This window comes from Pongo pygmaeus, chromosome 10 (genome assembly GCF_028885625.2).
Source record: "Pongo pygmaeus isolate AG05252 chromosome 10, NHGRI_mPonPyg2-v2.0_pri, whole genome shotgun sequence".
Lineage (NCBI taxonomy): Eukaryota > Metazoa > Chordata > Mammalia > Primates > Hominidae > Pongo > Pongo pygmaeus.
The window spans coordinates 74,830,094-74,856,512 of record NC_072383.2 but is presented as its reverse complement, the minus strand read 5'-3'; the positions used below and the strand labels follow the sequence as shown (position 1 = coordinate 74,856,512).

General features: G+C 34.1%; 1 protein-coding gene across 2 annotated transcripts in view; it reads right to left on the bottom strand.

The window, feature by feature from the left end:
* Window positions 1-26,419, bottom strand: part of ZDHHC17 (zinc finger DHHC-type palmitoyltransferase 17) — an 89,897-nt gene that overhangs the window by 27,915 nt on the left and 35,563 nt on the right. For both annotated transcript variants that reach the window (XM_054443366.2, XM_054443365.2), the window contains 6 exons: window positions 20,372-20,494; window positions 16,670-16,747; window positions 15,917-16,061; window positions 10,559-10,623; window positions 9,748-9,910; window positions 3,235-3,360 (listed from right to left, as the gene is read on the bottom strand). In XM_054443366.2, coding sequence (XP_054299341.1) covers window positions 3,235-3,360; window positions 9,748-9,910; window positions 10,559-10,623; window positions 15,917-16,061; window positions 16,670-16,747; window positions 20,372-20,494 — 700 coding nt within the window. The remainder of the gene's footprint in view (window positions 1-3,234; window positions 3,361-9,747; window positions 9,911-10,558; window positions 10,624-15,916; window positions 16,062-16,669; window positions 16,748-20,371; window positions 20,495-26,419) is intronic.

Here is a 26,419-nt window from a genome sequence, read left to right as displayed (position 1 = left end):
TCCTTACTGAATATTTATCTTTCTAAAAGCTAAGGTTATATTACACATTTTTAGTACCCCTTTCATACTATCGGCTTCCACTGAAATAAGTGGGATTTTTTTTTCATATAAATGACCATGTCTTCCCCAATTTGACCACTGTAATTCATTTTCTGAACTAAATGTGTAATTTTAACTTAGAGTAATAATTAAACATCAATTTCAGGCTTTAATTTTATGCTGTAGCAAAATAACTAATCCAATTCTTTTTTTTAATAAGTATGAACTTTATATCAAGACATTAGAGAAGATTTGCTACTCAGAAGACAGAGAGTGTATGGGTACATAAAATGGTACTTTAAAAATATAATGGTGATGTGCTGCTATGTGAGAAATCTATTTTCTCTTATATTAGGAAAATTTTCAACTATATAGTAAATTTGAAAGAATTATATAGTGAAGTCTATCCACCACCTAGATTCAGAAGCCTCTTTTTAAATTAAACTTCTTATTTTGGAATAATTATAGATTCACATGCATTTGTAATAAATAATACAGACAGATCCTAAATATGCTTTCTCCCACAATGGTAACATCTAGCATATCACAGTAGCATATCACAACAATGGTAACAGTAACATGTCACAACCAGGAAACTAACCTTGATATAGTCCAGATATAGAATATTTCCACTACTTAAAAGGATTCCTCATATTGCCCTTTTATAGCCAACTTCCCTCCTACTCCCAAATCCCCTCTAAATACTAATATAAAGATGTCCCTCCAACTTATTAAGAAGACTTATTTAGCCGTAAATATGCCTGTCTAAAATCCTTTTACTTAAAAAATTCTAAGATATTTTTAAATTGTTTTCTAAAAAGATTGTCCCCCCCCTTTTTTTTTTTTGGGAGACAAGGTCTCACTCGGTCACCCAGGCTGGAGTGCAGTGGCATGATCTTGGCTCACTGCAGCCTCAACCTTCCGGGCTCAACCAATCCTCCTGCCTCTGCCTCCCTAGTAGCTGGGACTATAGGCGCACCACCACGCCTGGCTAAAGATTCCATCTTTATCTGTCTACCAGCACTATTCAAAAATATTTTCCCTCTTTTGGAATGACATTTTTATTTTTCTTAAGGGAATGACTTTTTAAAATAAAACACTATTGAGTCCTAGGTGTCACTAGTTTCCTTTTTAGTTTTAAATATAAAACACACTTCACAGGCCAGCAAATCAAAACATGTTAATGACTGAAACTTTTCCAATGTGACATGGAAAAAGAAAGAACAGTCTACATAATTATAGATGCTTAATCTCAGAGGTCCCCTAATCATCATAATTTTTAAATATATGATGGTTACTTTCAACCTTTAAAGATCACTCTCCCAATCATCATAGGCTTTAAAGGTAACCTTTATAAAAATTTTAATATATTTAAAGCTGAAAAAGTTTAATATATTTAAAGCTGAAAAAAAACAGGAAAGAAACTCCATTTCTGAACTGAGCACAATGGTACACAAATGTTAAAATTGCACTAAACTTTAAGGAAGTTCTCTTTTTTAAAAAATCATATCCAAACACATAAACCTGATGTACAGTTTAATAATGCTATAAGTAACTTTACATATTAATGCAACATCTAAAATTTGTAAGTCATTTATGACTATATGTGTGTGTGTGTATATATATATAAAATAAAACTTCAAAATATTCACATTCAACAAAACGAAAGTGCCAATATTGTGGGATTTTCCAAAGTAACACAAGATATTTTTATTACTAGCCTAATTATCATAAGACAGCCATTTTTCACTCTGTTGAGCAAAACTGCTCTAAATTCTAGAAAACTGAGCAACACAAAATAAATCATTTTCTATATCATATCTAATAATTAAATAGAAGAGTTAACATGGCATGCAAAAATTGTTCATTATTCTCAGCTTATAGGGCTGAAAACAGCCAAGTTTATAAACTATGAATCTAATTCTTCTAAGTAATGGACCAGGGGACTTTTCAACTGATTAAAGGAGTCCAAACTCCTCTAAATAAAGGAGGCACTGCTTTCAAGGGTGCTTCTCTTTATCCTAAATTTGTCTTTTTGCCTTAGTAACAGATAGATCAATATTAACTTTAAATAATCAACATTGCCACTAGAACAGCCTAAACACGATATACAAAAGATGGTACTCAAGACTTAATGCCATTCAAGTTGTGATTACTGACAAGTTAGCAGACATCTTGACAATTATTTAGGTACATAAAGAAACTCTATGGCAATTAACTTCTTTTTTGTGGGAAATAAGATTGTGCAGAACCTAGACCCCCCTCTGGAGGAAAATATTCTAAGTTTTAGTATCATATTATTATAATTAGGCAACTGCGCCAACAGTCATACAATTTAAAACTGAAGGTATATGGATGATCTAAAATGAGTTTTCCATAGAAAAGTCAAGAATATAAGTTCTCTCTCTGAAAAAAGGTATACAACATATCACAAAAGAATGCAAAGCTCAAGTTAGAGCTGGAGTTGTGAGTAGTTTAAAAAGATATGTATTAGAACTAAGCTATTTCACAATTTATTATCATAGTAACAAATGAACATTCACTAGAAAAACCTTTATTTTTATCTATTACTTAACAAAGGTCAGTTGAATCAATGAACCAAAATTTACACGAGTAGCCAATGGAGATTTAAATGATTTCATATATACCCATCCTTCTTAATTATTAGACAGCCCCAAAAGGTCACCAACCACGTAGGCAAGAGCCCTTGGAAACTTTGTTATTTACCTTCATTTATTCTAAGTATAATAATATTTAAAAAATTACATTGATAAATGCCAAAATTAAAGGCTGTAAATACTCGTGCTAAGTAAGTGTGCCTAAGAATCCTACTTAAAAAATTATATATCGAAAATCTTCAGCTGGGCGCGGTGGCTCACGCCTGTATTCCCAGCACTTTGGGAGGCCGAGGTGGGCGGATCACGTGAAGTCAGGTGAAGTCATCTGAAGTCACCATGGCCAACACAGTGAAACCCCGTCTGTACTAAAAAAAATACAAAAATTAGCTGAGCATGGTGATGGACACCTGTAATCCCAGCTACTCAGGAGGCTGAGGCGCAAGAATCACTTTAAACCGAGAGAGGCAGGGGTTGCAGTGAGCCAAAATCTCGCCACTGCACTCCAGCCTGGGCAACAAGAGTGAAACTCCGTCTCAAAAAAAAAAAAAAAAAAAAAAATCTTCAGTTATGAGTTTACCTTATCAGCTTTCAGCTTTCTAAGGAAGGACGGATTGTCATATCCTTTTGCTTGCCTTGCCTCTTGTAAGTGGTTGATCATCCACACATTTTTTCTCTGTTTTGCCAAATCAAGCGCTGATTCGCCCTGATAATATAAACAGAAAAAATTCCTATTAAAAGTTTAAAAGCAGGCTATCTTAGTTACCTTTAAAGAACTTCTATAAAAATTAATTTACTGCCCTATTAACGGTGTTTTGACATTGTGTAAATTACTAAAAACACTTGCATCATTACATATTTTTTATTATGCTTTCCCAAAGAATAATCACAAAATGTATTTTCTCATCATATTCTGTAGATTTTATTTTTGCCTGCATTTTGACATATTAGAGAGCAAATCAAAAAGTAGGTATTTTAGTACCTGCTGGATCAGAGGCTATCACTAAGTTTATCAGTTATTTCATAGTCTTTAAAAATTTCATTAGTAATAGTTACTGCTACAAAACACCTTGCTATAGTATCAAGTTGCCAGAAATCTCTCAGTTTTATTTCAACAATGATAAGAGTCTTCAGAAGAGAATAGGAAAGAAAAGGAAAAGTCAGTCTCTACTTCTACCACTACTGTACTGGCATTCTTGATTTATATTTGTTCACCCATCCAGAAGTTTCCAAAGTAAATGAGAAGTGATTTTTAAAAATGGCAAATTCAAGTTATGAATTTGTATCTCCCTTTAATCCTAAGAAAAAGAATGCCAGGGAATTTACAAGATAGGAATAAAATGTATCAAAGTAAGAAACAAATAAGCATTCCCAATTTTAGGTCTATGCTTCTTTTTGCCTTAACTAATTTAAAATTTAAAATCTTATTTCTCCTTTTGCAAATTAGTCAGACACCTACATTTCCATTTATTTAATGTGTTCCACTATTTATCTACTTCTTCAAATAGAAAAGCAAAACTTTAAATGCTTACCAAAGTTTCAAGAATGTAAACATGAATATTCAAAATTACTTTTAAAAAGTAAAAAACACTGAAATTTTATTTCCAAAAACAAGGTCAAAAAGAATAAAGCAATAAAGAGCCTTGGGGTGCCTTATTTATGAGGGATGATTACTTATTAAGTATAGAGTTAATTTAATATTATAAAAATAAACAACAAAATAAAACACACCACTGCCACCAACAGCAACAACTATTACAAAACAACAATAACAACAAAAAGCCCAACCAATCCTTTAATATAAAGATCAATGGTATTTAATAAGAAATGGGCTAATCTAGGAGTCTTCCACAAACAGGGATATTTACTTTAAAATATTGCCTTACCTATTCCAAAATTCCATCACCTAAGTTGTCAGAACCAGCTAATTAATCCAAACTATAAAGATTACCTGAATAAAAGCAATCCCTTGGGTAACAACTCCCCGGGAATATCCTGCAGTTGCCTCGGTCCAGCTGAGCATCCCTTCCACTAGAGGGCCATGTGACACCTAAGGATTGCCTAGACAAAAAGATTGAGGGAGCTTTAAAATATCTTTCAACTACTCCTCTAGTCATCTAACTATTTTTGTATAGTTCTTTTATTCAGCTGGTAAAATAAACACTCAATTCATTTAAAGAAGTGTATTTTAAAGAAGTGTATTAAAACCAGGGTTCTAAGTCTGTATTTATTTGATCACTCCATGTCTCAGCCAAAATAATAAATAATATTAACAATAGCAACAACAGCAAGAATCTACATGGAGTAATTATAGACTATGTAACTGTTAATAAAAGAAATCATTCAAAGGTTTTGGTCAGATAAACATTATGGTTGGGGGTAAGATCACTCAACATTTCACCTACGTAAGGTTGAATTTCATTGTCAAAATTTTAAAAAATTTTTCCTTGGAGACCATTTAGGTCAGGTATTTAAGAAGTAATACAAAACTATTTTCTAAAAACATTTTCTTACCTCATTTCAAGAGGTCTTTCGATACATTAATGAACAGAGCTCAGTAATTTTATATTCTGTACAAGCTAAAAACTATGTCCTTTGATAATTTTAGAAAGACAAGATTATAACTGCTTGCGTAGCACTCAGAGATTAACTGTTCCTTCCAAACTCAATTCATCTATCAGTATAACCAAAAACATATGCTAAGGATTATTATTTTTTTAATCACAAATGAGATACTACCACAAAAGGGATTACTGGGTAGGCCATAACTGTGTTTTGTTTTTTATTCTTAGTATTCCAAATCATTTGTTTCCCCTGTTGTTGCTTTACAAGAAGAGATTTAAAGCTATTTCATGTAGCTATTATCTAGGGGCTTGGTTCTTAAATTCTTTTGAGTCTTTTCTGATGACAGCCACTTTTGGAAAAATGCTGATACAAGTAACTTTTTTTCAACAATTTCAGGGGTCCATGGACCCACAGCTCCCCCAACCAAAGTCTACTGGGGGACTCCAGATAAAAAAACCTAGGGTATACAGCTAGTCCTGATCCTTCTAAAGATGAAAACAGCAATTTTAAAGTTACCTATCATTTAGTATAAATTGTCTTTTTTTTTTTTTTTTTTTTAAGACGGAGTTTCACTCTTGTTGCCCAGGCTTGAGTGCAATGGTGCGATCTTGGCTCACTGCAACCTCCGCCTCTCAGGTTCAAGCAATTCTCCTGAATCAGCCTCCCGAGTAGCTGGGATTACAGACATGCACCACCACGCCCGGCTAATTTTGTATTTTTAGTAGAGACGGGGTTTCTCCATGTTGAGGCTGGTCTCGAACTCCTGACCTCAGGTGATCCGCCCGCCTCAGACTCCCAAAGTGCTGGGATTACAGGCGTGAGCCACAGTGCCCGGCCTCATTTAGTATAAATTGTCTTTAAAGTAAGTTCTATCTTGTTTTGATAAAGGAACATTTGTTTATACATGAAAAGAACTGAGTAACTAATATGTGAAGGTAAATCTCTAGTTAATATAAAGAAAGATTTCTAAGAAACTTAATCATATATAGAAAATAGGTATTTTAGGGAAAGGGGATCTTATAGAATTATTATAATACAAAGCATAATTTTTCATATTCTTTGAAAAATATAACTTTTTATAGCTATTAAAGCCATAGCCAGATTTGCAGGCTGCATCTTATTGTTATAACCCATTATTATCAACAAGATTCTTTCTTAAGACTTAAAAATGGAAAAAGTATAGGTATAAATAAATTTGGTTAGATTCCTGGACAAATATTCTAGGTATTTTTTTTAAATAAATGTTTCCTTTTCAAAATTGGCAGCAATTTAAGTTTACTTAATTAGCTTAATAGTTCACACGGCTAAGACACCACTTCAAATTAAATGTTACCAAACACAACCAATTCCTATCACCTTCATCCCAAAAAGTACTTCTCCTTCAGTCTTCACAATCTCAACATACGGTATCACAAGATGCTCAGTTACCCAAAACAAAACCTAAGTCATCAATGATGGTTTCTTTTATCCTCATACCTAATCTACCTTCTTATTTCTACTTTAAAATATCCTCTCCAAATCCAGTCATTTCTCTCTACCTCTACTCCTCTGATCCTAAGCTAAGCTAACATTATCACTTGTCTGATTTATTGCAACAGCCTAACTGATCTCCATCTTTTCCATTTTCTTAACTCTTCAATGCATTCTCCAGACATCAACCAAAGTAATGTTTAAAAAATATTTAAAACAAAAAGCAGATCATATAATCAGCCTACATAAATCCTTTCAACTGTTTCCCATGACTGAGAATACAATTAAAGCTCTTTATTATCGCATTGCATGATACAGCACCTGCCTTTCTCAAGTGACTTCACCATCTTGCTCACTGTACTCTGGCCACACTGTCCTTATTTCTGCACCTCAAATATTGCAATCTTACTCCTGTTTAGGACCTTGCCCTTTCATGTTCCTCTACATGGAAAGTTTTTTCCCACGTGTCTCTGTATAACTGATCCCTTCTCATTACATAATTCAAAAGCAAATGTCATCTCCTCAGGGGCATTCCCAAATCACTCTCACCGGATGTGGTCCTTCCATCCCAAGTCATTCTATCACATTTGCCTTTTATTATTATCCACTTACTGGCTGTTTCCTCAACAGAATGTACATTCTGAAAGAATAGGGACCTTACCTGTCTTGAACAATGTGACTCCCCACCACCCACCATTGAACAAGAATTTGCTGAATGAATAAATACATGGCTTCTATTAGAAGGTGATAAGACTTAAGTATGTTGGGAATGCCTCTGAGGCAGATCCCCATTTTTAAAAAAGGCATTTGATACTCACTTCATCTTTTTAATTACATACAAAGTGCATTTTAAAACAAAAATCTACTTTGTCACCAGTGTAGATACAGGTAATTTTTCCCCTGAAAGTATAAATGTTCCCTGAGCAAATACAATAATTCCTTAGACTTTATTTTCTTTAGAAGTACCATCACTCCAGAAGCTACCAGGGAATTACATGAGAAAAATTTTTTGTCAATAGCCAACCTCGATTACATGTGACAGATAAACTTAAAACATTAATAAAAAGAAAATAACTAGAAAAAAATAAATGAATTTAAAAGCTCTAAGGTACAATAATTAGCTCAATTATAGACACTGTAGACTCTAGAAAATATTCGCATGAACTATAATAATAGTTAAGGAAGCTACATTCTATTTCATTGTTTCTTGGTACCACATAATTCTTGTGCCTGAACCTATAAAACATTAAAAATACAAAGTTCAAAATCATTTAAATAATTTTAAATATCTCTACTCTTATCATTAACTTTCTGTTGAAATTTGCTGTAGATTATTCCTTTTACTAAGAGTAATTTAAAAGTTTATGCAATGGCTAATGAGAAGTACAAGTCTTCATTATTTACTTGAAAAGACATTGAATTTAAAAACATACCTCAAATCCCAATGACTGTGACTGAATTTAACCTAATTTTATACGAACAGAAAATATACTTTTAAAAGCTCTAAAAATATACACTACTAGTTTCAAACTCCAGAACTGTGTAGTCATTTTACTGTCGTAATTCTTTGGTATTACTATAATTTCAGTATACTGATATGGCTATTGGCAGAAGGTCTACAGAGTCTTACTATTTGCCAAACTAAAATTAATCCTGTTTTTTCAATAATACTACGTATCTTTAAATGTATTCCTCGTGCATGATCACCTTAGGAATGGCTGTCTGGTAGCAAAGATTAAAAAAATTAGTAACACTCTTAATTCAGATAATAAAACATGAGGTAATCTCACATAATTTTCTTTTAAGTATATTGATCAGGTTTAGTCAAACTTCTCTTTTCTTAACCTTCAGACCTGGGGTCAGCTAATTTACTCATTCCAGTGTTATAGAGCATCCTATTTAAAAACATTTAAAAAGCAAACATTTCTCTCTATAATTTCTGAAGTGGCAGAGGTATCTTAGCAGTCATGAAAACTACCTTAGGTAAAACTCAAGACTACATAAATCTTCATTTACTCAGTAAATACCTAGAGTGCCCATCGCATATCAGGCACTACGATATGCTGACTTTCTTCTTTCCCTATGTTTAATGGCAGATACGGAACTATTCTGATCACTTTTGTTAGGGACAAGAAGACTTGAAATTTTTTTAGAAGAAAGAAAAACATACATGATTTTATCAATATCTTATGGTTTCCAATATTAATTTACTTTTAACTAAATGTTTGTAATTAGACTATTTCTAAAAATTGATAAGCTTAACAAATTATGCTCCATAAAACTAGACTAAGCTATTTTATTTTAGTAGTTTATCCTTCTCCTCTTAAAGTAACTGAATCAAGGAAGAACAAACTATTCGTTGGAACATAAAGAGATACCCTGATCCAGCAGGAGATAACCTACTTTTTGATTGGCCATTTCAGATTAGTATGTGTCTTGAATCCCCTTCATATTTAATTAGCACATATCCCTTAGAAATTTAAGAAACATAACTCAGAAAATACTATAAATTATAGCCAAAATTAAAGAACATTTGTCAATGGGTATAGTTACTTATGAATGCATATTATTAAAAGATGATGTTTAAAGTAATTTCACAGAATGAGTTCGTTGCTGAAAGACATGGTGGATCCTGAGGCTTTAAAAATGAAAAGAAATAACCAAAATTTGAGACCAGCAATAGAATCTTATTGCATGTATTAATAAAATGTTTACTGATTTCTAAATGTTTAGAGTGCAAATGTTAATTGTGCTTGGCTCTTAAATAATATTGTAACTTTTCCTGGATTAGTCCGGCATGGTGGGGTGGGAGTCCTCCTATAAACACCATAAAGGCATTTATCAAATTTAAATCTCTTGATCTTTAAAAAAATAAGACAATAAAATAACCAAGTCAAAGAATTATTAAAATGTATTATGCATAATGTGGTTTAACTGTAAACCTGTATTGAAGAAGTTTCTTTCAACTCTGACAGTCTATGAAAAACTTGTTTTATTACAGAATTCATATATTAGTAGCCACATTTCATACAGTATTATCAATACAGAATATTTTTACCTTGATATTCTGGGCATCAACATTAGCTCCAGCTTCCAGAAGAAGGCTAATGACTGTGGTATTCCCTGCTAGCACTGCCCAATGCAGAGCAGTGTTTTTGTGATACTTGTCACCAAGGTTAACTGAAACATTGAATGTTAAAAGCAATCTAGTTGGATCCACACTGAAAAGGAAAAAAAAAAAAACAAACAACAACAACAACCCTAATTTCAATTATAGAAATCATTACAAATACTAAACTGATTATGCTTACAGCAGCATTCCATTTTGGAACACTTCTAACCTACTCAACAACTTTAAAATCAATAATGAGACAATATTCTAACATGAAGTATTAAGTATGTATGACACCATATAAAGTAATATGTTAATAGTTTCAGGGGATAAGCAACTTGGTCCTGATATTTTCTATTTTTGACCTAGAAATGGATGTCATTAATACTTATACAATTAAAGAATAATATTTTTTTAAATTTAAATTTGGAGTCTTCCAAAAGTGATCTAAGACAACTTACTAATTAATAAATTTGTCAATATGTAAATCACATGAAAAAATTAATTACTTTTTAAAAAAGATAACTTCTTTTCTTAGATATTGTTAAAAGAGAAACAGATTAAGGAAGCTCTAATCAGTGAGGGAGAGACAGCACAGAGATACCAAAACATCCAAAATGGTAATTTATATATACTATAGTCATAATAAAAACTGTAAATATTAGTGAGTATAGTACTAACTGCTTTTTCCTCTCTCTTACTTCACATTGTATTATGCTGAAATGGCCTAAATAAGTTTTTTATAGTCATTACATACCTATGTGTTCTATATGCTGCCCACATTAAAGGCGTCATTCCATTCTGATCCATCATATCTACATCCTGATAAAGTAAAAAGAAAAAAAGTCAGACAGTTAAATTATAAGTTCCTAACCAAATTTGCTTGGAAAAATCTAATCTATATTTAACAGGAGAAGCGAATATAATACTACTCAATCAAGGATAATGTATGAAACTTTCTCTTTCTTAACTTTAAAATAAAAATCTTGTCACTATATACTCTAGTGAACATATATCATGCTTTTACAGTATTCCCTTTTAAGATGTTTTAATCAGCCTTTCAATGTTTCACATTTAAAATTCTTAACCTATTCTGATCTTTCAACCAAAGGATAGGTTAAGTGATTAAGTTTCTGAAAAACTTGTTTATACTAATGCATAAGAGAGAACGACAAAACTGTTTAATCCTAGGCATTTCAAAACAAAAAATAAAAATAACTGACATTTTAATATACTCAGTTTTTACTGTTACACATGTACATTTTTAGAGTTAAATGATTCTGTAGTTTGTATGGAAAAAGCAACACACTAAAGCAATCAATCCCCCTGCCTTACTTCCCACCATTTTCACCATTTTTTGGCTCATTATTTTGATATTTACCTCCATATCTTTAAATAAGATGTTTGAACTGCTACTTCTTGATTTTTCAGTTTCAGGCATTATTTTGAAATTCCTTGGTATAAAAAATGTGAATTTTTCTCTTTCCTCTCTGCTACATCACAAATGCGCACCTTTCCTATTCTTTCCTCTCAAGAGATCTATTGTAATTCTGGTTAATATAAACATTTAATACTTGATATGTATTATTATAAATATGCATAAATACTATTCCCAGCCAAACCATGTAATAAACCACGATTTTTCCTCTTCTACTCAATTTTTTGCTTTCCCTGGCACCATCTTTTCCCCACTCTTACTTAGTTTTTAGCAAATTATAACTAAAACTTCCACCTATTAAACCAAAACTCTTTCCTAGTTATCTAATTCTCCTTGCGCAAGACTTTCTGATGTATCAGGGACTCTTATCAGTTTCAATGCTCTGAAACTACCTTTCCTAACCCACTCCATTCTGAACTGATTATCCTCTATGCCTGAAACATCTGTCTCATTAACCTGGAGAACTTTGAAAATAAAAATCATCCGAAATCCATCTTTGTATTCTCAGTGCCCAGCAGAGTAGATGATCAAAAACCATTTATTAAAGGAAAAGACATGCTTATCTATCTACTTTTCTAGGCTTGGCTTTAGAATAACACATGGTTTTGACTTCCTAGCTCCATCATATAATTGCCATGAGATTGTAGGCTAAATTACTTTAATTCTTAGTCTTAGCTTCCTCATTAAAAAATGTGAAATACAAATAACTTCATAAGGCTCCTGTGAAGATTAAATAATGTGTGCAAAGCATCTAGTCAACAACCCGAGAACATAATGGATATTCAATAAATATTAAGTTTCTTCTTCTTCCCTACCCCATCTCCCATTCCTGAATTACATTAAGCAAGCAGTTCTAATCCAAGTTGTGTTACCTAATTCACCAATCAGTGGAGAGAGGAGAGAGTTACAGTAAGCACACTGTAAAACACTAACTCTATGCATCAGTTCTCTGTGAGCCACTGTTAGCAACAGGAATATGTCTCAAATGTGAACATTATCCAAGCATGTTGAAGAAAAAAAATCTGAGAACCACTACATTAGATAAGTAAAGCATTTCCTTGGATGTCATTAACTTAGTCACTTACCATGCACACTGTAATAGAATGTTATGCCTTATCCATTACAAATCCATTTCTGGATTTACTTTAATAGTGTTGTCAGGAATATCTTCTGCAACCTCACTCAACATTTCCAATAAGCAAGTTCATTTTTTAAAATAATCCTGTGACTTAAAAAAATATTTTGTTGTTTCTGAAGAAACAACAAACTTCCTTATTTCTTATATGAGAAGTAACTATTGTGACTTCTTTTACTCCTAATTTCCGTAGGACCCCAACCAAATTTCAGGTCTAATTAAAGCAAGCATGTAAATTCTTATGTTTAAGTTTCTTCTTCTTCTTAGTTGTGTTTTCATATCCTTTTTAAAAAATGATAGTATTAAAAATATCAATAAATAAAAAATGTAAAATCATGGCACATCTCTAGAGTACTAAAAGAAAAATGAAATTCAACCTTTTCTCTCTTTGGGTCGGGATTTAAAACTTGGTACTTCTTTTCCAAGTTCAGCCTGGACGTATGGGTATTCTCTATTAGGAAGAATTAACAAGCCCAGATCAAAAGCTTATGGGAATTCCATGATCAACAGGGCTCCATAACTTAGCATTTTCCCCTTTTTCTCCTGAAAATCATCCAAAAGAATTGGTAGTGAGCACTAAATATATTTAACAATATAACTAAAACAAAACAATTGTGAAGAATAGAATGACAAAACTCAATAGAAATGTTATATACCCTAACAATGTAAAATTGATATAATTAACAACAAAATGGGAAAATGGAAAAAGGTTGAAATGAAAATATGCTGAGAGCCTCATCTATAGTAGCCATGAATCAAAGAAAATTATTATCTAAAGCTGACAAATCAAGTAATAAAAATGTAGTAAAAATTTATCAGAACATAGTTAACATTAAGAAAAACAATATTATTGACTAAAGTTGGTAAAAGAGAAAGGGAAGAAGAAATAAAAATACGCTAATTTTATTACTGCTTATAATTAGGAACTATGTAATCAGAACTAATAAAATTTGAGCAACCATCTGACTGAAGAGAGAGAGAGAAACTGTATGATTATCTGAGGAAAGAATATACCAGCAGAAGAAACAGCAACCAAAAGGCCCTTAGACAACAGCATGTCAGAGTTACTGAAAAAGTAGCAAAAAAAACTAGTGCAGTTAAAACAGATGATGGGGAGATGGCAGAAGTGGAGCTCAAAGGTATTCAGGGGTTAAACGGCACAGTGCTCTAGCACAGAGAAAAACTTTGGGCCCTCACAGTATGATGCAACGCACATTGGAAGAGTGTCTTTTACAACATATTAGTGTATACATGTTGAGTATCCTTTATCTAAAATGCTTGGGACCAGAAGTGTTTGAATATGTGTTTTTTCATATGTTGAAATATTTGTATATATGTAATAAAATCTTGAGAATGGGACCAAAATCTAAATGTGAAATTCATTCATCTTTCATATACACCTTATACACACAGCCTGAAGGCAATTTTATTCAATATTTTAAATAATTTTGTACATGAAACAAAGTGTGTGTACAATGAACTATTGGAAAGCAAAGGTGTCAGGGGTAGAATTTTCCACTTGTGGCATCATGTTGACACTCAAAACGTTTTGGATTTCGGAGCATTCCGGATTTTCAGATTACAGATGCTTAATCTGTACATGGAATAAAATCTCTGAAAATACATACTACATTATTAAAGGAAGTAACCTCAGTCAGACAGATGGCCAAGGGGAGAGGTGAGATTTCATTTTCTAAGTCATATTCTATTATGCCTGAATATTTCATAATAAACATGTATCATCTTTCTGTGCAGAAAAAAAATTTACTCAGGGAAAAAAAAAAAACTATTTCTCAGACATTTATCATCATCATTATCATCATCATGCACTTTTTGTACCAAAAGCACTGACATGTAGAAATCCTGCCCTTTGAGAATTTTATAGCCTATATACTATACCAGAGGTTAAAAAGATTAATGAAATAATCCAAACTCCAAAATCAGTAAGTTAAAAAAAAGACAAGAGGACTCAAAAATGTACACCACCTTTCTTTCCCAGTTAAAAACTGAAAGAAAAAAAGTAAATGTGTATTGTAGATTTATTCTGCAATATGGAAGGCCACTAAAGACCCTGTGATGTGCTATAGCACCATTTACTGCTTCAACCTTTGTTCTAGAAAAAACTGCAGAATAACAAGAATAATCTCCTATAGCAGTTGCTCTCCAGATGACCCCCCATAAACCTGGCCTCTTGGTATTCACGCCCTTGTGTGGCCCCTTCCCTCCGTGATTATGGCCCTTGTTAACTCACTTTAACTGACAGAATGGAGAAAAAACGTTGCTGTGTCAGTTCAAGACCTAAGACTTAAAAAGGCAAAACAGCTGCTACTTTTGTTCTTTTGGGAGCTCTAAGCCAATATGTAAGAAGTCTAGTTCCCCTGCTGGAAAGACCACATGGACTAGTATTGAAAAGTAGAAGTTCTGAAACTACATAGAGAAAGAAAGAGGCCTTGATGCCCCAGCCTCCCAGTTAAGCAGTTTGTAGCCATTCCTATCAAGTCACAAGATACGTGAGCCAATCTTCCAGCTCAGTCAAGCCCCCAGATAACTGCAGCCACCAGCCAAGGAGAAAAACCATCCAGCCAAGCCCACAAAATTGTGAGACGTATTAATTGGTTGGTATTGTTCTAAAGCCATTAGATTTCGGCGGTAGTTTTTTAACACAGTAATAGACAATAACCCCCCCTCCCTTCCAGCAATTAACTTAATCAGTCTATGGCTCTTTTCCTAAACTATAATGCACAACACAACTGCCACTGCTTGAGACTGCCAACAACAAATACTGTAAAACCTTCATTAAAAGAAACAGTATTCAAATTCTAAATCCACATAGAATTTTAAATTAACAATAAATACATGTTGATAGCAACAAATTAAATACATATATCTTAAGTTATTCTTGTGATGAGATCCTTACTTATAAAACTAATGTTCAAATATAACCAGAAAAAACACATGAAAGAAAAACTGGGTGACATTACTTTTAACAAAATACATTTATTACAAAAACATGATTATATAAACTGGTAATATTTAATGTGATTATGGTCACTGCACACTCAAGAAAAATCAGGAACAACCACTTAAAATATGATGTTTTTCTGACGAGTAAGAAGCAGCATTATCTTATACAACAGAAACTGATCTTAAAAAATGTATCCCTCTCAAGAGATATTTAATATAGAAAATAACCAATAAATAAGTTCAAAAAAGTTTAGATGAATTCAGATGATATATTCAAAATACACAAAGAAAAAATAGATACTTATATTTTCTCTCTTAATTTCTGAGCTTTATCTCCATTACTCTTAGAAATAAAAACCCAACTTAATAATTATCTGTTTCATGATTTTCATGCTGGCTTTTATGTTAGGTACATTAAATATCTCCATATCAAACTCACTGTATTTATGTTCTTCATCCATCAGAAAGTGCTATTTAAATATCAATGGCTTGTTACACATGCAACACCAATAATATTAGGCATTTAAACTATGAAGAACATCAGATTAAAATCTATACCACTGAGATTTTTTTTTTACCTGTCCTTTTGCTATGAGATAAGCAACAATTGAGGTATGTCCGAACTGAGCAGCCAGATGAATACAGCTACATCCTTCTCCATCAATTAATGAAGGATCTGCACCATATTTCATTAGTTGCACAACCATGGATAGATGGCCTTGTCTAAAACATAAAAGAATAAACACTTAGATATATAAAGTTATTTCAAACAGGATCCTCTGGAAAGAGCTTTTTTAAGTAAGGTATGGTGGGAAGATTACGTATGTATTTTGAAAAGTTATTTTAAAATAGATACATGTCAAAACACATTTAGGATTTTATGTTTCTTAAAAGTCTTAACTAGATTAACAGTCTGAAAATGTATGGAGGTACTCATAACTTATTTAAATATATAGTAAATAATTACTATATTCTATTATGTCCATTCTAATATTATCTCAATCATCCCAAGAAATGAGCTAATTCTTTCATTGTAAATATATATAGGCTGCAAAAATATTATGTTTAGAAATCCATACGTTTAGAAATCCAAAGTTTAATCCAATCTTATAACTAACTGAATTAATATCAGCATGGCCAGGGAAACTTTGGACAATAAACTTTTGCTTCTTTACAGGTAATATTTCACAATAAAACATCAGCATATTTATGATGTTAACTAACGGCATAATAAGCTCTCCTATTCATTTTAGTATATCATTTTTTTAAAGTTGTTTATTTGTATACTAATAAAGGAATTAAAGGAAAAAAATCCAGAAGCAAATTTAAACCTTGTGGCCCAGTGCAATGGAGTTGAATTCAGGTCTCCTCCAAGTTGATCCACAATAGCACCTTTCGAAATATAGTATCTATAAGACAAAATTTATAACAATTTAAATAACTTTCATTTTCAATTTTAAGAAATTATGTGAAAAATATGTAAATACATGTTTTCCATTTCAGATCTCATGCTAGTTCGAACCTTTGAAAATAAATAATCTTTTGTGGTTGTTTAAAAAACATATTTAGCAGAATTTTTTATCAAATACCTCTTTTTTTGGTTCCAGAATAAGGAAAAGAAAAATAATTTTTAAGTTACAAAAAAAAAAGAATAAAAATGCCAAAAAAATCACGTAAAAAAGAAGGTACTCAAAGAACTACAAAGATTTGAACAGCAGCATATAGAAACTTGAAATTAGAATAGTTGCAGAATAGGCAAGACATGGTCTACCTTGGGGTAGCTCAGCTTTTTAAGCCTTACTTTCCTTAAGATTACTGTAGATTAAATCAAATAATATACACATAACATAAAGGTTCTTTACTATGCCTTGTTATTTCTTGTGCCTTTAAAGCCATGTTGCTTGAAAAGGAAATAGCAACTTTAATATTAGATTAGTAAGCTTAATACTAACATCATAATATCTTTTTTTGAGAGAGGGAGAGAGAGAGAGAAAGATAGTATCTCATTATGTTGCCCAGGCAGGTCTCAAACTCCTGGACTTGAACAATCCTCCTACTATGGACTCCCAAAGTGCTGGGATTACAGGAGTGAGCGGCCGCACCCTGCTGTCATAGCATCTTGATAACTTCTGAAGTGAACAAGATCTAGCTGTTCATTACAATGCTTTCTTCAGGAATAATTAATGCAGTAAATCCTGAATATAAATGATTCTAAGGGATATGATATCAAATACTTGACATATGTATACTCTTAAACTGTTCTAAGTGATTACTGCTCTAGATCAGTAATGCATTTACTCTTAATGTACATGGCTTTTAACCTGTGATTATTCATGCTTCTGTGTTTAATTCAGAAATTTGTGGCTGCAAATAAGTATTGGTTTAAATTGGTGCTTTTAAAGCATTATGCAACGAAGGGCCCAATTCCACTCTATCATGCAAAATGGTTCAAAGTAACCTAACAAAGTATTTCCAGAATATTAAACTATTAATAATGCAAACATTTAATTATTCCTGAATCCATTTTTAAGATACCTGGTAAACATTATATAATGCTGAAAATGTTCTTTGAGAATGGGTAGGCTAGAACCCAAAGAGAAGTAAAGCTCAGCCAAAATAACCACTCTCGTAGGAAATGATATTTTATTAAAAATCATAACTAGAATTTTTCTAAAGCAATTTCATCCCCTTCTCTATAGTCAACTGTTCCTGAGATTCATTTTTACTGACATATGGCAGAATTTAAATCATCACTAGGTCTACGTCAATGAGCAATTTCCAAACTGATTCTAAAGCACAACTTTTTTTTCTTCACAAGGAGAGGGAACTTTTCTGCATCCTAAAAAAAGAATAACTTCTATTACTTTTCATTGTAAACTTCTCAGTATTATATTTTTATAACATGTTATTTCGTGTAGCTATAAGACCTTAGCCCAAAGCTACAAACTTCTGAGATTGCACAACTCTTAATCTTGAGCCTCTTTGCTCAATATATTGTTAAGAAGGTTTTATCAAACAATGTTCTGGCAGGTACTAATGATCCTAGGTTTTCAGAAGGGACCATCAATGAACAACTGATACCAACAAATATTTAGTAAGTACCTGGGCTGTAAACAGAAACAATGGTTGAAAGTCAATATAAATACATTGCAGAGAAATTGTGTTTTCTAGCATATATTCCCACTGAAAGTCAGTAGTTAACTTAGCATCACAAATAAGTGTTTTACTGACATGGAAGCAATCACGCAGCTGACAGTGCTCAAACGCTTTCTTTGTACACCATAATGTTAAATCTTAAGATGCTGCTACTCAAGTTTTTAATAGAATTATAGTTAAAATTCAAACTCTTAAAGTCCAGATTCATTCTTGTGTCCCTAAACTTCATTATATGATGGCAACTTCTGACTTCAGTGTCAGTCCCATGTTGATTTTAACACGCAACCATTCTGCATTTGCCAAGAAGTACGTTTGGTGCACCTTTACCCTCAAAGTTTGAGACTCAGGAATTAAATTAGAGAACAGTAAGACACTGCACTGAAAATGTAGCAATTCAGGGTGAATTCTCTTACCTGGCATTAATATCCAATTTGTCTCTACACTCTGTGTGTTGCACTTAACATAGCAAGTAGTTCATTTAGTTCATTTTAGATTTATGTTGGCTAGGCGCAGAGGCAAATGCCTGTAATTCCAGCATTTTGGGAGGCCAGGGTAGTTGAATTGCCTGTGCTCAGGAGTTTGAGACCAGCCTGGGAAACATGGCGAAACCCCGTCTCTACCAAAAATACAAAATAATAAGGCCAGGCACAGTGGCTCACGCCTGTAATTCCAGCACTTTGGGAAGCCGAAGCGGGGGGATCACCTGAGGGCGGGAGTTCGAGACCAGCCTGATGAACAAGGAGAAACCCCATCTCTACTAAAAACATAAAAAAAATTAGCTGGGCATGGTGGCATATGCCTGTATTTATATAGGCGCATGCCTATATTTCATTTTCATTTAAACCGTCTGGTCCTTGAATCACTCTATGAGTCATTTACTATTGGCACCTGCCTATAATCCCAACTACTCAGGAGGCTGAGGCAGGAGAATTGCTTGAACCCAGGAGGCAGAGGTTGCGGTGAGCCAAGATTGAGCCATTACACTCCAGCCTGGGCAGCAAGAACAAAACCCCATCTCAAAAAAAACAAAAACAAAAACAAAAAAAACACAAATTAGTTGGGCGTGGTGGTATTTGCCTGTGCTCCAAGCTACTCGGGAGTATGAGGTGGGAGGATCGCTTGAGCCTGGGAGGCGAGGCTGCAGTGTGCCAAGATTGTACCACTACACTCCAACCTGAGTGAGAGAGTAAGAACCCATCTCAACAACAAAAAAATTCACGTCTTTCTGTAAATATTTTGTGTCCAAAGTGTCAAAAGACTACTAAACAAGATTTGCTAAGATTTCCTATCATCCTGACTCTTGATTATCTAACTACTTCTTATTAATACTAAACAAACATTAACAGTGATGGATAAAAATCATTTTACACTTAGTATGCAAAGTATTCATCACTTATGCTGGTGTGAACAGTTAAATCAGATTATCATTACCTATTATCATTTCAACTTTCCTTTTGCTGTTTTCTCCACAGAATCCACATTCGGAATGTGAACACCAAGTCAGACTGCCTGAGTTCAGGTCCTGACTCCAACCTTTATTAGCTGTGGGTCACTGGGTAGTATATTTAAACTGTCTGTGCTTCAGTTTTGCCAGCAGTAGGACAGTAACAATTGTTATATTTCATATACAGTTATATTAAGAATTAAGAACTAAAGAAAACATACATGGAAAAGTACTCAGTACAGTACTTGGCTAATACAAGCATTCAACATAAGTTAAAAGCAATTTTTCTTTTTCAGAAAAACAAGGTACACAGAATCTATCTTCTAAAAGCCATGAATTTTTGAAAGTATTAGTTTTTATAACAATTACTTCTATTAATTTTATAACCATAAAAAGTCAAGTTCTAATAATTAAAAATAGAGAAAATACATACTTGACTAAATCTATTCTGTTATTGATGGCAGCCCAATGGAGGAGTGTAACATTTTCTTTGTCCGGTTGCCGTACATCATAACCTGCTTCCACCAATTCTCGACAGCGTTCATATATTCCATATCTAGAAAAGAAAGAAAATATGGCATTGTTATTATTTAACAAGAAATGTAAAGCTAAAAATAACATTTTGAGAAAAAAATAATTCCTCATTTTGATACTAGGAAATTAAAATGTATTTCTCAACATAGAACATTACTTTTAAAATGTCAACATTCTAAAAACTTTTACTAATCCATTTTACAGTTCTAAAATGTCTCACTTATAAGAATGTAAAATCTCACTATATGAAAGAAAAAAGTACACCAGAAATAAAATTTCAATCAGTTGCTTTCTTTATTACCACTTATCCCACCAAACTCTTAAGGCAGACTGTAAAAAATATACACATATTAAAAAATATTAAATATATAAAAATCAGTAACAAGATGCATATAAATGATTTAGAAGAGTATCAAGAAGAAAGGATGTTATATAAGCCCCAGTGTGAGAAACACACTCATCAGTCCAAACCCAAAGAATGGACCAGGAGGCACGAAGAAAGGTGAAAGTGAGACTTTAATAGCAGTCTTGTAATATCAGGTGTCTGGTCGGCAGGCACACTCAGGGCAGCTACAGCAGGCAATTTATCTCCTAGCACACAAGTCCCTCCCCCAGTTCCTCATTGGTCGAGTACTATGGGGTTACAATCTTCCCAGACGCCGCCTAAGTTTTATTACCCCCCTTACCCCGTCCTTTTCCACGCTTAAGTTTTGATTTCACAATAATGAAACTTTCTTCCCTTTTATGGGCTGACCCCTCCTCTACATTCTGTTCACTTATTGTGACCCACTAGGTGCATGAGCCATGTAATTTGTTACATTCGCAGGCTGACTGCCAGTGCTTAGGTTTATCATGCCTTGAAAATGGACCATTTAAAATGTTTTCTCACAAATTCCCTTCTCTTTTCTATTTACTTCTTTTAGTTTCATTTTCATTTGAACCCTTTTGGTCCTTGAATCACTCTAGAAGTCATTTACTATCTTCCTCATAGGAGAGTGAGTCTAATTTGGTTTTTAATAGTAGCAGGTTATTTTGCTGGTAAGTCATGGGCATTTGTTTATTAATAGCTGTCTTAATTAATCTCTGTGCTAGTCCCCTCATACAAAGGATAATACAACATCCCACTGCTGGTAAGACTTCTGCCACAATTATAAGAGATGTAAGAACTGAAGCTACCATGCCTTTCCATTTTCCAAACCAACCTTCTAGCCAGCCTGTAAATGGGTCATCAATTCCAGCATTCTCTGCCAGCTCACTGGCTAGAGTTGTCAAACCTTGTAAAGCTTTTGTGATGATCCTATCTGGGACAGTATTGTTGGGAATAAAAGTACATTTCCCACCCAGCGTCACACATATGCCCCTTTTTTCTGCTAGTATCATGTCTAGTGCAAGCCGGTTTTTCCAGGCCATTCGGCTGATGGCATTTAACTAGCTAGTCACCCCTTTGAGGGCATCGCAAGTATAATTGATGAATCCGTGGATTATAATAGATGGAATTAATCCAATTCACATTCTCACTAATAGTTGACCACCAGAAGAGTGCTGATTCAAACCCAGCAGCTATTTGGTTTCAGGCCTTAAATTCATTATGCACCCCCAGGGACTCCTATCAAGTCAACATATATATAGCAGGATTAAAAGAATTTGTCAAATCTCTCCGGTTTTGGTGGCCATCTGTATTTTTGGTTATCTTATGGAATGCCAGGGTGAAGGGAATGGCCAATTGGACTAAAGCACAAGTTCCGGTCCAACTGGAAGGTAACAAGTTACAGAGGTTCCTTTTCCCACAATACCACCAGACATCAGCCCAGGGTATATGGAGAGCTGAGTAATTACCATTGCCTCAGCAGATGACGTTTATGATGTGGGTATAAGTTGAGAATTCTCCCACAGGCTTACTGCACTCTGCCCCTTGCCTAAAGAGGCAAGAGGAATGGTTCATATTCCCTATAGAGAACGAGGGGATTGCTCTGGGATGTGACCTCCACAATGTGGGAAAGGACAATGACAGACTCTGAACAAAATCATCTAAGACAAAGCCTATTTTATAATATCTCATGTAATTTTTTTTTCTTTTTTGAGACAGGGTCTCACTCTGTCACTGAGGCTGGAGTGCAGTGGCGCAATCATAGCTTCCTGAAATCTCCACCCCCAGGGCTCAAGCAATCCTCCCACCTCAGCCTCCCTAGTAGCTGGGACCACAGGTGTGCACCACCATGCTTGGCTCTTTTTTTGTACTTTTAGTAGAGATGGGGTTTCACCATGTTGCTCAGGCTGGTCTTGAACTCCTGGGCTCAAGTGATCTGCCCACCTCAGCCTTCCCAAGAGCTGAGATTACAGGTGTCAGCCACTGTGCCTGGCCTCATGTAATTTATTGAATACTGTACTGAAAGTAAAAATAAAACAAAAAAAAGAATGGCTGTATGGGTCATACTTGAAGCATGATTTCTACTGAATGTGTACCACTTTTGCACCACTTTTGCAGTGGTGGAAAACTCAAATCAATGCAAGCTGGTAGCACCTGTACTCATAAAAAGATAAAATACCTAAAAAGAAACCAGAAAGAAATTCTAGAACTAAAACGTACAATAACTGAAGTCATTATATGGATTCAAAGGCAGAAATGAGACAGAATGTCTTCAAAGACAGAAGAAAGAGTCAGCAAACATGAAGACAGAGCAATAGCAATTACTATCAAGTGTGAGGAGCAGAAAGAAAAAAGACCGAAGGAAAGTGAAGACAGTCTAAGGGATCTGTGGGACACCATCAAGTAGAACAACACACACATTGTGGAAGTTCCAGAAAAAGAGAGAGAGAGAGAAAGACATAGAGAGAATATTTGAGAAAACAATAGCTGAAAACTTCCTAAATTTGAATATAAACATCAGTGAAGTCAACGTAAAAGGAACTCCAAGACACCCACACTGAGACATAATTATAATCAAACTTTTGAAAGACAAAGACAAAGAGAGAACCTTGAAAGGAACGAGAGAGACGCAACTGGTCACATACAAGGATCCTCAATAAGATTATCAGCAGATTTCTCATCAGAAACTTTGGAGGCCAGAAGGGAACAGGCTGACATATCCAAAGTGCTAAAAGAAAACCAATGCCAACCAAAATTCCTATATTCAGCAAAACTGTCCTTCAAAAGAGGGGAAGAAATTAAGACATTCCCAAATAATGACTGAGAGAATCTGTTACCACTGGACCTGCCCTGCAAGAATTGAACAAAGGAGACTTGCCGGGTGAAATTAAGGGACACTAGACAGTAACTCAAAGGCATATGAAAAAATAAAGATCTCAATAAAAGTCAATACATGGGCAATTACAAAACCTAGCATGACGTAACAATAATTTGTAACTCCAGTTTTTTGTTTTCTACATGATTTAAGAGACTAATACATTAATTTAAAAATTATTAAACACTAGTATTATTGTAATTTTGGTCTGTGTGTCTAAATATTGTTTCTATATAATTTTAGAGACCAATGCATTTAAAATAATTACTTTATGTCTGTTGGAAATACAATGTATACATATGCAGTTCTGTGACATCAACAACTAAAAAGCATATAGATGAGGCTGTAAAGGAGCACATTTATTAGGTTATTGGCATTAATCTGTATAAATTCAGTAACATAAATTCAAATTAGTGTTATAACTTTAGGTTTTTTTTTTTTTTTTTTTTTTTTTGAGAGGGAGTCTCGCTGTGTAGCCCAGGCTGGAGCACAGTGGCGCGATCTCGGCTCACTGCAAGCTCCACCTCCCAGGTTCACGCCATTCTCCTGCTTCAGCCTCCCGAGTAGCTGGGACTACAGGCACCCGCCACCACGCCCGGCTAATTTTTTTTTATTTTCAGTAGAGACGGGGTTTCACCATTAGCCAGGATGGTCTCAACCTCCTGACCTTGTGATCCACCTGCCTCGGCCTCCCAAAGTGCTTACAGGCGTGAGCCATCGTGCCCGGCCCAACTTTAGGATGTTAAGTGTAATATCCATAGTATCCGCAAAGAAAAGTAGCTATAGGACATACACGAAAGGAATGAGAAACTTAAACATTTCACTACAAAAACTGAACTAAACACAAAAAAATACAGTAATGCAGGAAATGAGAGGGGAAAAAAGCTATATGGCATATAGAAAACAAATGGTGGCCGGGTGCGGTGGCTCTCGCCTGTAATCCCAGCACTTTGGGAGGCCGAGGAGGGTGGATCACGAGGTCAGGAGTTTGAGACCAGCCTGACCAACATGGTGAAACCCCGTCTCTACTAAAAATACAAAAATTAGCTGGGCGTGGTGGTGCATGCCTGTAATCCCAGCTACTTAGGAGGCTGAGGCAGGAGAATTGCTTGAACTCAGTAGGCGGAGATGGCAATGAGCTGAGATTGCGCCACGGCACTCCAGCCTAGGCGACAGAGCAAGACTCTGTCTAAAAAAAAAAAAGAAATGGCAAAATGACAGAAGTCCCTCTTTATTAGTAATTACTTTAAATGTAAACGGATTAAACTCTCCAACCCAAAGACAGTTTGGCAGAATAGACTGGGGTAAAAAAGACCCAACTATACGCTATCTACAACAGACACAAACGCAAATGAGTTAGAAATTAGATCCAAAAGCAAATAAGTTGGAAATTAAAGGATGAAAAAAGAAATTCCATGCAAATAGTAACCAGAGGAGAGCAAGAGTTGCTACACTAATATCAGACAATAAACTTTAAATCAAGAATGGTTACAAAAGACAAAGACATTACATATTAATAAAAGGTTCAATGCAGCAAGAAGATACAACAATTATAAATTAAAAGCATTGAACATTTAACCTAATAGCATCATCAAAATATTTGAAGCAAAAATTGACAGAACTGAAGAGAGAAACAGACAGTTCTACAATAAGAGCTAGAGACTTCAACACCGCAACTCTCAATAATGGATGCAACAACTAGACTTAAAAGTAAGGAAACACAGAACTTAAGGAAACCGTGCCCGGCCTGGATTCATGTATTTTTAAAAGTGAATTGAACTTATGTATCAAAATGTAGTATTGTGCCTCTTCTTCCCACTGTAAATAATTAACAATTCCTAAGCAAATATCAAGTGGAAAAGGGAAGACTACGAACAAAATAAACTACATTCTGAAGACACAAATTTTGGGGTTTTGTCTGTCTAGTTTTTGTTGTTGCTTTATGTGTAGAAAAAACAAGATTACATGTGTCATTCTAATAAAAACCATGTACAGGTTGGGCATTTCTAATTCAAAAATCCAAAACATTAAATATTTCAAAATCCTAAACTTTTTGAGCATATGATACCTCACATGGAAGATACTACACATGACCTCATGTGACAGGTGCATAAAACATAAAAAACATTGTATAAAAGTACCTTCGGGCTATGTGTATATGAAACATAAATAAACATGTTTAGACTTGAGTCCCACCCCAAAGATCTCTCATTGTGTATGTGCAAATATTCCAAAATCCAAAAAAATCCAAAATCCAAAACACTTCTGGTCCCAAGCATTTTGAATAAGGGATACTCAATCTGTATTTAGATAAGATAGCCTATTTAAACCTAAAAACAAACAAACCTACAAAAGAAAACAGAAACACAATCTTTATAGCCGTCACTGGATTTCTCTATGTTGTTGCACTCAAAGCCCACGCAAAAGATGAGATCACCTTAAAATCAAATTGTTCAGATCAATCATTTTTAATCTTTTTGGTGATCACAGACCTCTTTAAAAATGCAATGAAAGTCACAGACTCTACCCAGAAACATGCTCCAACACACAAAATTCTGTATGTAATTCCAAGGCATTCAGGGAAGTCCAAAGCTCTTTCTGGAGCCCAGGTAAGAATGTTAAGTAATTCACACGTCCTCAGCAAGTTGTAATAAAGATCACACTACTCTGAGATTTGGTTTGCACTGAGTAGTGTTAAGGTTTCC